General features: G+C 39.7%; 1 protein-coding gene across 1 annotated transcript in view; it reads right to left on the bottom strand.

Moving 5' to 3' along the window:
• The window catches only part of LOC126161971 (serine-protein kinase ATM), a 481619-nt gene extending 478638 nt beyond the window's left edge, over nucleotides 1-2981 (bottom strand). Inside the window, exon 1 of the mRNA XM_049918161.1 lies at nucleotides 2945-2981. Within this exon, the coding sequence (XP_049774118.1) occupies nucleotides 2945-2948 (4 nt within the window). The 5' untranslated portion in view covers nucleotides 2949-2981. The remainder of the gene's footprint in view (nucleotides 1-2944) is intronic.
• Between the last annotated feature and the right edge of the window lie 10247 nt (nucleotides 2982-13228).

Here is a 13228-nt window from a genome sequence, read left to right as displayed (position 1 = left end):
TAATATGGCAGGCCCCCACAACTGAACCTTCTGGACGACAATTACCACAATTGCATCCCTATATGTACACTTTTAATATCTGTTTCTATTTTGTGAAATAAAAAGGTAATGTGCTTTATTTTATATAGATAAAGTGGAAATGAACCTCTTGCTTGAGAATGCAACTACCATTATCGAATCCTGAACAGAGAGAATAATATCCAAAACATTCACTAAAATTTTGACGACTCAAGTGTCCTAAAGACTGCTTATTTTGCATACTATTTATGGGTATTGTTTATTTACTGTTCACCTGTTTAGTTTCAACTATGTAGAAACTGTTTTAAATACAGCAACACAACGGGATTTATTTTGGAATTAAATCAGTTATAATTCCTTTCCTTAAATACCGGTATGAAATTATGACTTGTTTCAGTAATATAGCATAGCAAATTATTATTATTACCGAGTGTGATAACATGAAATCTTTCAGGTTTGGGAGTGCTACAGTGACACAAACCAACTGCCATCAGCCGGATGTGACCATCTGCTTAATTTTTCTGAGATTAGTACAATCTGGTACTAAATACCAATGAAGTCAATAAATTGCTTTAATGATAAATTACTGATAGTCTGTAGCAATCTTTAACCAACAACATATATTACCAACATCACCACAAGCTGCTCAACAAAGGATGACAGCTGAGAATATTTCATGCTCTGGAACTGACACTATACAGGGTTTCATTAAGGCAAAGACACAAGAGCCTGAAGTAGTCCTTGTCAAGGATACACTGAGATGAGAAAGGTTTTCTTTGATGTTAGGGTCACAAGCACCTAGTCATATTGTGTGAACTGACAATAATGGTAACAATATTTTTAGTGTTAAGATTTTATTCTGTTTTTACACCATGGACAAATATAGAGTACTGTAGCTAGTTAACTGGTAAGGCCATTCATAATTTTAACATTTTATTGAGAAAGCATGCTACTGTATAACATTTCCATTCTATATAGCGAATTTGCTAAAAATACTGCTCAGCAGACTCTTAAATATAAGCAGAGTACAATAGATAAATGGTGAAATTTCTGGAGCCCTAATGAATTATATGACTAGACATCTCAGCACATAATAACAAACTGTAACTGAGTAACTGCTTTAAGACACTCAACATGGTCCACATCAATGAAAAAAACATTACAAAATGTTTACATGTTGTATCACTATCACAAATTGTAGTTCATTTACAAAATTTGTGTAATACACTCTGATCCATACCAATAAATGAGAGAAGTTTGTTTTACAAATTTTAAAGCTTAACTGGATCTCACTATCAAAAACCTCTGAATTTATATTTGTAAGTCTGTCTTCACTACCAAAGTAGCCATAATATTGAGCCGATTACCATTCTGGGATTAAAAAAAAACCTGCATTACAACCAATAAACGGTTTCCAGCAGGTATAAAAACAGTACTCTTAGTTAGAATGTAAAGAAAATATTTCGCAAATGCCTGCTCTAGCTATTCTAAATTCGTTTCCTTCTACCTACAAAAATAATAAAATTGTATTGCACATTTGAGTTACTCGTGGCTATTATCAAACAAAGCTGTTCACATAATGATTTACCATGGTATCTGTCATAGTCTTGTTTCGTCGTGTTATAAACAACTGAACATAAAATGTCAGTTTTAACAGTGTAAAAAAATATTAATGTGATAAACTATTTTATGCATATTTTTACATGATCTACTCATTTTCAAATTATTTTGGTTTATAAAATGACAAATACGACGGTACAAGGTACCTCAATCAGTAATCATAAGTTGTAAAAAAAGATTAGATTCAGTTTTCGTTCCGCATACACAAAAATGAGATGATTCTCGTGGGTGTGGAACGCGTCAAAGTATACAATAAAACCACAGATTAAAACACAGATGAAAAAAGGAAACACCAATCAGTGAATTAAACTTTATTTTAACCTTACGATTTGTTAGTGACGGAAAGATATGACACTGATTCACGTTACTCTAACAACACAATAACTTCGACGCATATAACAATTCCCGAGATGACTTTGAAAATTTAAGTGTTTCCCTTTGACAGTTTTTTGTACGACGTATTTTCGTTCACGGGTGGGCAATGTAGCTCATTCGTGCATGAATAACTTAACAACTACGGTACAAAGAATTAACCGGGTTTACGTTTTGAATGGAATGGGTAAAACGTATCACTGCAGTTGCTACTCGTTAATAACACGTTTCAATGTTAATTGATTATGCACAAAACAAAATCAAGAGACTGCGTAAAACACTTACTGATACACAATTTGAACTAAAAACACTGCAATACAGTTAAAAACATCGCACGCAACAGACACTACCCACATTCTTCGTTCATCAAACCGCCACTCACAAAGATAATAGCCCGAAGATGTCGCATGCGATGAGGGTCAAACTGTCAAAACACATGCCTGATGCCACTCTCAGCAGCTAGGTATTGGGGCTTCTGATTGGCTAAAGTTGTTGATGTCAAAAGCTGCTTTAATACGAAATATAGCGGTAATATTTAAAATGGATTTTGTACCGAGGTTTCTCAACTTTTCAAATACATGTGTCACATCTTAAACGGATCCACAAAACGTCTCTTTGCCACGAGGGAATTGTTTGTCGTACATCAATGATCCATTTGATTTGAACAGTCATGTTTTTTCGGTTCGTGATAAAGAAAACGTATATTCCAGAATGAGTTGGATACCTCATATTCAAACCCTCGTCAGTACGTGTGAAAAAGCATTGAGCTTTATCAGATCAGTGTCAAGAGTATGGCGGGGGGCTCACCCCAACACTCGTCTCACCCTCTACCGCACGTTGATACGTTCCGGTATAGACTATGGGTGCACGGTCTATCACACAGCTTCTAACAAGTACGTAGCACTACTAGATACACTGCAGTACAGTAACTTACGCATCTGTCTCGGAGCTACGCATTCTTCTCCCACCAACGCCCTTCTCCTGGAAGCATCAGAAATACCTCTACATATTCAATGAACAATGATGTGTGATCGTTATATCTTACAGCAGATGGCAGATACTAAACATCCACTGATAAAAAAAGTGCGAAGGATACCTGAAATGTTAGGAAACAGCAGTTTTATATCTACAAACGTTACGAAGACTGGAAATATCTCCAAAAGAAAGTATTCGAAGTGAGGTTCTTCCAATGTTCCTATAAGACTATCACAGCTCTTATCACAATATTCCTGTAACATACGTCGACTATTCCAGCAAAGGAAAAGGATATGGGCAGTTTTCACCTACATCGCACCTGGCAGAAAAATGGGCAAGCTATCTTAAACTGTATACAGATGGCTCAAAAATGGGGACGGAAAATCATACCAGACGTGCTTTCTTCTGTCCAGAATCTGCAGAAGAAAGGAAGTTTCAACTACCAGGTGATGCTTCCATATTTCTTGCTGAGACTATCGCTATTATAGAGGTAATCAAATACGCAAGATCTCTCAAAATCCCCAAAGCAGTAATAATCTCTGACTCTCAAAGCGTTCTGAAATCATTAGTTACAGGAATTGGGACAAAAGAACTAGTAAATACACCCTCGACATACTGGATCAATACCACAAAGCTAAGAAGACTGGCCAAATTATAGAATTTGTATGGGTCAAATCACATTCCAGCATTCTATACAGTGACAAAGCAGATCAACTAGCGAGAGATGCGATTAACAGTGGAAGACCTATGGACATTAAACTCCAATACACAGAATCCCTCCTAAAAGTAAAACAACAAGCGATTCTCTCATGGCAGGAAGAATGGAATGAAAGCCAATAAACAAGAGGTAAAAGCTATGCACACATACAGACATTCATACCAAGACAGCCATTGTATGCGAACTTCAAACATTCAAGGAAAATTATAACGTCCATTGTGAGAATGCGTCTGAATCATGGATCTTTCACTACCCACTTACATAGAATCGGCGTATCGGAAACAACCAACTATCAATGTGAACAGGAAACAACTGGTGACGTAAATCACATCTTATTTCAGTGTAGACGCTATGAGAAAGGCGGAGTCGACTTTTTAAAGGAGCTCCTAAGACTTGATCACTGCCAGCCGCTTTGCACGATCCCAATTCTCGGAGACACAGCCAGGAGTACATACGATGCCATATCCCGGTTTCTATCGGAAGAGGACATAGAAATCTAAAATGAATTGAACTAAAGAACTTACATAACAAATGAATTTTTAGCAGTCACCTGTGTTTTGTAATCTGACTACAGTAATTTTGATCTGAAAACATATGAATGTATACCCTAAACAGCATGTACGACGAAGAAAAAAAATGTTACCTTGTTATGAGTGTCAGAACATTTATTTGTGATGGTTATAAAGTTTGTATGCTGGAAGCCAATAAAAATTTAAAAAAATAAAAAGAAAACGTCTGTCAAACAATTAACGTGCCTAGTTTGCAGATGAAAATTACAATGGAAAACGCACTATACTGCGCCAGTGGCATGGCATTGCTATGGAGAACCAAGAACGAATTTCTCAGATCAGATAGTGAAACATTCGAAACTTAAAAGGAAAGTATTCCAGCTTTGTAAACCGGTCTTGCAGAAATTAATAGCCACATATAATGATCACTTTTTATTCAGAAACTCGCTAAGAACGTAAAGCGAGACGAACAACAAATTAAACAAATGTAGGATTTGGGTATCGAACACGATGTTCATGATGTATAATGACTGTCAACGTTGCCAATTCACATACACAATATTTATTTATACACATTTTACGGACTGATACAACTTACATACTTGGTGTCTCAGAACGCAATGCCCAAGGTCCAGAGACACTGTTTTTACAGCGATATTCTTGGGGATGGAAGTCCACAGAGTTTGTGTCCATACAGACTCCCCCCCCCAAAAGGCATGGAGTGCTGAAGTTATGTTGCGGTATGGTGCAGGTCGTCTCTGGAGATGTTGTCTGGCTCGTTCTTGTCTAGATGTCTTGGTCGGCGCAGCAGTCTGCCTGCTCATGACGTTGGTACTGGCTGAGTGGGTGGTGCTGGAGGTGCTATCGTTAGGTCGGCCGCCGGTGGTTGTACATGATCCTGGGAGAGGGGGGGGGGGGGGGGGGAGGGTAGGCTGATCCTATGTCCAGTTTTCCGTGTTGTGGTCTAGGGATAGTGTAGATAACAGTGCAGCCGTATCAACTGACTGTGGTATCATTATGGAGTGGTACGATGATCACGACACGCTGTTGCCAACCTGCCAGTTTTCGTATATGGCAGATACCACAATCGTCGTGTTATATAGGCTGTGATGGAAAAGAGGGCCATGTCATGGCACAAGGTCAAAGGGACAGTATTGTTCCCCGGCGTCTCCGACAAAGCCCACCCTGGCTTCAGTCTATTGATAGACACAGTAGTGGGTTTGCCGGCTAGCATGATATCGAATGTGGTGGGTCCCCTCATTAGTACTTTTTATGGTCCACTGTATGCTGGGTGCAGCACTGGCTTGTAGTGTCCATGCGTAGCATTACATGAGTGCAAATCTGTAGATTTTTGTGCACAAATATAGTAGGTGGTGTGTGGTGCAACGGTGGTGGGACTCTGATACTGCATATCTGTTCTCTGACCTGTTGTATGAGGCCGGGAGGTCCTCATTGCCTTCATCCATTGTCTGTTTAACAAATTCTGACAGGAGGCTAATCACTTCACAGTACAGGATCTGTGCTAGTGAAGTGTCAACATCCTCTTTGTGGGCCATTCTGGTACCCAGCAGCACCCGGTGTAGGACCTCTTATCATTCATTATTGTGGCACACCAGTGCCGATTTCAGCGTGCGGTCCCACTGTTCCACAAAGCCATTTGACAGTATCTTTGGTAGGCTGTGGTATGGAATAGGTGGCAGCCACAGAGGCGGAACATTTCCATAAACAGGGTCTATTCGAATTGTCTGCCCTGATCGGTTGTTAGTGATTCAGGGCAGCCAAATGTCGCTATTCACAGGTCGATGAATGATCTCACCACTCTCCACTGATGTGTCACTGAGGAGAGCAGCCTCCACCCACTGAGTCGTTCAGCCAGTGGCCGATAGGGTATAATGAAATCCGTTAGGTTCAGGTAGTGGCCCGACTAAAAACTATATGTGCGTGGCAAAAATGGCCCTTTGGGACAGGGAAGCTCCCTAATGGTGGCTAGTTGTGTCATCCTGTCTTCGCACTTTTGCAAAGACTGCATACCGTGTCCAAGTGGCACAATACCTCTTCATATTCGGCCACACATAACGCTCTGAAACTACTTTCATCAAGTGGCGCACTCCGGTGTGAGCTGAGTTATGGAGCAAGTCGAATATTGTTTGTCAATAGTTGGCAGGGACGAAAGGTCATTGCCTCCCTGTTGACATGACGCACCAAACTACTTTGTTGGTTCTGTGCACTGGACATTGTCGAAGGTGTAATCACAGGTTTCTGCCTGACAGGAGTCACACCAGGTTTGTTTCTGTTGCCTGTGTGTCCATGAGGTTATCGAAATCCAGTTGAGTGGTCACAGCCGCTAGGCGGAACAGGTAGTCTGCAACCATATTGTCCACTCCATACATGTGGCGAACATCTGTTGTGAACTGTGAGTTGTGCCAGAACCTGCATGGTGTGCCATTGGCAGATGGATTCTTTACTGCATCAGCTAATGGTCAATGGTCTGTCTCACTTAAATATTGCTGTTTCCTACATGGCCAGTAGTTCGCAGTCAAAGGTCAACCACTTCCTGTCAGTTTCCTTGAGAAAAAAAACAGAGAGTTTGTGTCATCATGGCACTTCCTGCTGTACTACAGCACCTATCGCTTGGTCACTCTTGTCTGATTTAATGATAAGATGAGCATCCGAGTGTGACGGTGTGGCTAGTTGAGCTTTAATGTTGTCAAATGCAGATTGCATCTCAGCAATTCATGTTAGCTTACATTTCTCCAATGTATTTTTCCCCCATAGAGCTTCTGTGATGGGGAGTAGAGTTTCAGCTGCATGGGATAGGTGTCGTCGGTAGAAATTGACAATATCTAGAAATTCGCATAGTTCTTGGTAGTTTGTGGGAGGGGACCAGTTAGTAATCTGCTCAGTTTTGTCTTGTGTGGGCTGTATGCCTGTTACATTGATAGGTGACTGACGAATGTGAAGCAAGGCTGTCGCAGTTGTCATCTGTCAGTATTAATTTCCACCCCATGTTGTGACAGCTTGTCATATACTCCTTGCAGGTGTCATTCGTGTTCCTCTGTGGATTTTGGGAAGATAATTAAATCGCCTAGATAGCAATAACAGTGTGGCACATTGAAAAACAAACTATCAATGACTCTTTGTCACGTCTGTGCAGGGTTTTTCAACCCAAACGGCATTAATATGATTTCATATAAAATGAATGGAGTGATAATGGCCATTTTGTGAACATCCTCTGAGGTCATACATATTTGGGAGTACGCTCTTTTACAGTCCAGTATGCTGAAGATGGTTGCCCCTGCCAGCTCATGTGCGAAATCTTGTATATTGGGGACCAGGTAGCTATCCATAATCGTTATGGCATTGATGTACGGGTAGTCACTGCAGAGGCACCATATGCTTTGGAATAAGCCCATGATTTGACACTACTAATACAGTGTACAAAATCTGTTGGCATTCAAAACAGCTTTCAGTCATCTCTGAATGGATAAATACAAGTCTTGTACGGTTTTCAAGGGAATCCTTCCCACAAAAAATTGGCAAGTTAAGGTAACGAAGATGGAGGTGGATAGTAATCACACATAACTCCATTCAAAGTAGACTGCAAAGGCTCAATAATATAATAATATTGAGAACTGAAGACTGTGGTGGACAGGGGAGATGCAACAATTCATCTTAATGCTCACAAAACCAGTCTTGGAAGATGTGACCTGTGTGAAAAGGGCCCTGTTGTCTTGGAACACAGTATCACCATTTGGGAACAAACATTACATCTTGAGATGGACCCGATTAGCCAAAATCGCCACATAATCTTGGGCCATAATGTGACCTTGCGGAGTAAAGATGGGGCCCTTTCAATGGCTCCCCAAATCATCACCACACCTCCACCATGCTTGATTCTTGGGATGTAAACTCAGCTAGAAGTTGGAAATAGTGTGAAATAAGATTCATCTGACCAAATTACTTTCTTCCATTGTTCCATAGTCTAGGTGTTATGGTTTTGGCACCACATTTTCCTGTTATGGGCCTTGTGTATCATTGATGTGTGGTTTTGGAATTCCAGCTCACCCTGTGATTCCCTGATTCTGGAGCTTCCTTTGTGTTTGTTTTGGTGCCACGAGGTTTTGTGAGTGTGACATGATCACTCAACAAACTCTTTTGTAGTGTTTCCAAATTTTCGTCCATCCCTGTTATTATGGCTTGTAGACTTGGTGATATGTTATCACTACAGAATAGGGTGAAAGTATAAAAATATTTATCATTTGCACTACATATCTGTAAATTATGCTACTCTTTATAGTGAGAGCAAGTTCCTATTATTACCATATTCCATAAAAGATCTGTGATGCAACTGCTCTGAATAGGTCTACCAATATAATGGGATTTGCAACACTGCTACTAGCATCTGGCATTAGCTGCAGCACCCAGTTTAGCAAATCCCACTACTTATCACAATAAAGACCAAATCCAACTACATATTATAGTAAATAATTAGATCCAATGCTCTAAACCACATACAACCAGTTCACTACAATATGCTGAGCTTCACAGTATGGGAAGGCTAACGTTTCTATTACACTGATTGGCACAAGAGTGTGTATGAATATTATTCTAATTGAAGGAACTGCTTTGTATGCCTTTGGAACAGAGGATAGGTAGTTACTGACTTATAACATTAGAATATAAGTGAATACACCAGTAAAAACACATTTTAACTCCATGTATAGTGGATAATATTTACTCTACGGGAAAAAAAATAATGAACAGAACAAAATAACATTTTAGACGGTAAAATTATAGATTAATACAGGAGCAGCATGTAACAGCACTCGGTTGAGTCCTGCTCAACTGCGGTTTTAAAGTACAATGTAATATCAGACAGCACAGTAAAAAAATAGGGCATTATTCTTTACAAATGCTAAAAAAGCAGCAGTAGTTACTGAAATGTGTTCACGCATTGTTAACAGATACTACAAACTGTACACTTTAGTACAAATCAATGCTTCTCCTCACCACTCTCATGTTTTAATCATTGGATGTACTAGTAAAATCAGTTTATGTAGACTTTATTAAATAGCATTCAGTGCGGTGGAAATCTGTTCACATCATGCTATACGATCTCATGCACAAATGTGCATTTTAAAGTAGAATATTTGTGCTGTGTAACAGTACCTGGCACCAGATCTACTTATTCTGTTATTACATTGTTGTTGTTGTTATTATTGTGTTCTTCCATCCAGAGACTGGTTTGATGCAGGTCTCCATGCTACTCTATCCTGTGCAAGCCTCTTCATCTCTGAGTAACTACTGCAGCCTACATCCTTCTGAATCTGCTTGCATGTCCTACCAACAGATCCCTTCTTCTAGTCGAGTTGTGCCACAAATTCCTCTTCTCCGCAATCCTATTCAGTACCTCCTCATTAGTTACATGATCTACCTATCTAATCTTCTGCATTCTTCTGTAGAACCACATTTTGAAAGCTTCTACTCTCTTCTTGTCTAAACTATTTATCATCTGTGTTTCACTTCCATACAAGGCTACACTCCATACAAATACTTTCAGAAAAGACTTCCTGACACTTAATTTTATACTTGATATTAACAAATTTTTCTTTTTCAGAAATGCTTTTCTTGCCACAGCCATTCTACAGTTTATATCCTCTCTACTTCCACCATCATCAGTTATTTTACTCCCCAAATAGCAAGACTCATTTAGTACTTCAAGCGTCTAATTTCCAAATCTAATTCCCTCAGAATCACCTGATTTAATTCAACTACATTCCATTATCCTTGTTTTGCTTTTGTTGATGTTTATCTTATATCCTCCTTACAAGAAACTGCCCATTCCGTTCAACTGCTCTTCCAGGACCTTGCTGTCTCTGACAGAATTACAATGTCATTGGCTAACCTCAAAGTTTGTATTTCTTCTCCGTGGATTTTAATCCCTCCTCCAAATTTCTTTTCTGTTTCCTTTACTGCTTGCTCAATATACAGATTGAATAACATCAGGGATAGGCTAAACCCTGTCTCTCTCCCTTCCCAACCACTGCTTCCGTTTCGTTCCCCTCGATTCTTATAACTGCCATCGGGTTTCTGTACAAATTGTAAATAGCTTTTTGCTCCCTGTATTTGACCCCGCCATCTTCACAAGTTGAAAGAGAGTATTCCAACCAACATTGTTAGAAGTTTTCTATAAGTCTACAAATGCTATAAATGTAGGTTTGGCTTTCCTTAATCTATCTTCTAAGATAAGTCGGAATCCAAACATCTTCTCCGAGGTCAGCTTCTACCAGTTTTTCCATTCGTCTGTAAAAAATTCATGTAAGTATTTTGCAGGCATGACTTATTAGACTGATAGTTCGGTAATTTTCACACCTATCAACATCTCCTTCCTTGGGATTGGGATTATTATATTCTTCTTGAAGACTGAGGGAATTTTGCCTGTCTCAGACATCCTGCTCACCAGAGGGTAGAGTTTTGTCAGGGATGGTTCTCTGAATGCTATCAGTAGTTCTAATGGAATGTTGTCTACTCCAGGGGCATTGTTTCGACTTAGGTCTCTCAGTACTCTGTCAAATTCTTCACACAGTACCATATCTCCCATTTCATCTTCATCTATATATTTCCATAATATTGCCCTCAAGTACATCACCCTTGGATAGACCCTCTATATAACCCTTCCACCTTTCTGCGTTCCCTCCTTTGCTTAGAATTAGTTTTTCATCTGAGCTCTTGATATTCATGCAAATGGTTCTCTTTTCTCCAAAGGTCTCTCTAATTTTCCTGTAGGCAGTATCTATCTAACCCCTAGTGATACACTCCTCTACATTCTTACATTTGTCCTCTAGCCACCCCTGCTTAGCAATTTTGCACTTCCTGTCGATCTCATTTTTGAGATGTTTCTATTCCTTTTTGCCTGCTTCATTTACTGCATTTTTATATTTTCTCCTTTCATCAGTTAAATTCAATATATTTTCTGTTACCCAAGATTTTTTACTAACCCTCATTTTTTTACCTACTTGACCATATGCTGCCTTCACTATTTCATGTCTCAAAGCTACTCATTCTTCTTCTACTGGATTTCTTTCCCCCATTCTTGTCAATCATTCCCTAATGCTCTGGTTCTTTCAGTTTAGCCAGATCCCATCTCCTTAAATTCCCACCTTTTTGCAGTTTCTTCAGTTTTAATCTACAGTTCATAACCAATAGATTATGGTCAGGGTCCACATCTGCCCCTAGAAATGTCTTACAGTTTAAAACCTGATTCCTAAATCTCTGTCTTACCATTATGTAAACTAACTGAAACCTCCCAGTGTGTCCAGGCCTCTTCCACATATACAACCGTCTTTCATGATTCTTAAACCAAGTGTTATCTGTGATTAAGTTATACTTGTGCAAAATCCTACCAGCCAGCTTCCTCTTCCATTCTTTACCCCCATTCCATATTCACCTACTACTTTTCCTTGTCTTCCTTTTCCTACTATCAAATTCCAGTCCCCCATGACTATTAAATCTTTGTCTCCCTTCTTCTCCTTCTTCTTCGATTGGCACTACATCCCGGGTGGAACTTGGCCTCCTCTATAATTTTCTGCCATTCCTTTCTGGACTTCGCCATGGAACTCCAGCTACGGCAACTGATTCGGGCGGCATCCTCTCTGGCCTCATCATTCCACCTCAACCTAGGTCATCCTCATGCTCTTCTTCCTCCAGGTTCACTGCAGCAGGCTTTCCTTGTAGGATCCATCTCAAAGAGTCGAATTACAAGGCCAGCCCATCTCAGTCTACACAGCTTTACGAACTTGGCCACATCATCCTCCTTATAGCAATCATAATGTTCATCATTCCTTCACCTTCTCCGGGTCCCATTTTCATATACAGGTCCAAAAATCTTCCTCAATATACTTCCTTATGTGAACCCAGTTTGTTTTCACCCTGCTTTGTAATTGTTCATGTTTCTCAGCCATAAGTAAGTACTGGGCTTATCAGCATTTTGTAAAGTTGGCACTTAGTCCTTTGTGATAGAAGCTTGGATTTAAAATGCCACAACATTGCAAAGTAGCATTGGTTAGAAGCCCTTATGTGAGCCATAATTTCAGTAAAGGTGGTGCCATTTGCTTCTATCTTTGAATCCAGATATGTGAAACATTTCACTTGCTCAAATGTCATTCCATCAAGCATTATTGTAGGTTGTAAGGGTTGGTTAGTGCCATTATACATATACTTTGTCTTTTCTTCATTAATTCTCAGGCCCATCTTCTCTGCACTCAATTTTAGAGCTGAAAATGCACTTTGTAGATCTCTAAATGTTCTGCTCATTAAATCCAAGCCATCTGCATATCCCAGCAATGGTACAGACTTATAGTAGGTAATACCTCTTGTCTGAATACCCAATTCGTGTACCACTTTTTCAAGAGCCAGGTTGAAAAGCAGGCAGGAAAGCCCATCTCCTGTCCTTGGCAACTGAGGTGATATCCTGGACTGCGCTTGCATGGTACACTGGGAGTACTTTAGGGTGACCTCCATTAAATGCACCAATTTTACAGGCACTCGAAATACCCACATTGCCTCGTAAAGTTTGGCCCAGTTTACTGTGTCATGTGCAGATTTAAAGTATATAAAAAGATGGTGCACGCCAACATTGAATTCATTGGTCTTCTCTACCATTGGACAGACAGTAAATATCTGCTTTACAGTTGAATTACCTGGTCTGAACCTGCATTGATAGCTTCAATAATGTCTTCTGCTATACGTGAAAGTCTACTAAACAGGATATTTGATAGTACTTTATATATAATATTCAAAAGTGTTATGCCTCTGTAGTTGCTGCATTCAAATAGATCTCCTTTCTTATGCACCAGACACACTATCCCTAACTTCCATTCTTCTGGCAACTCTTTCTTTTCCCAGCTGAGGCACACAATCTTGTAGATCCTATGATTTAGCTCAACTCCTCCAGCTTTCAATAACTCACATGTTATATTGTCAGTCCCTGGTGCTTTATTGTTCTTCAATCAGACAA

The sequence above is a fragment of the Schistocerca cancellata genome, chromosome 2 (assembly GCF_023864275.1).
Source record: "Schistocerca cancellata isolate TAMUIC-IGC-003103 chromosome 2, iqSchCanc2.1, whole genome shotgun sequence".
NCBI classification, from domain to species: domain Eukaryota; kingdom Metazoa; phylum Arthropoda; class Insecta; order Orthoptera; family Acrididae; genus Schistocerca; species Schistocerca cancellata.
This window is presented reverse-complemented; position numbering and strand designations above follow the sequence as displayed.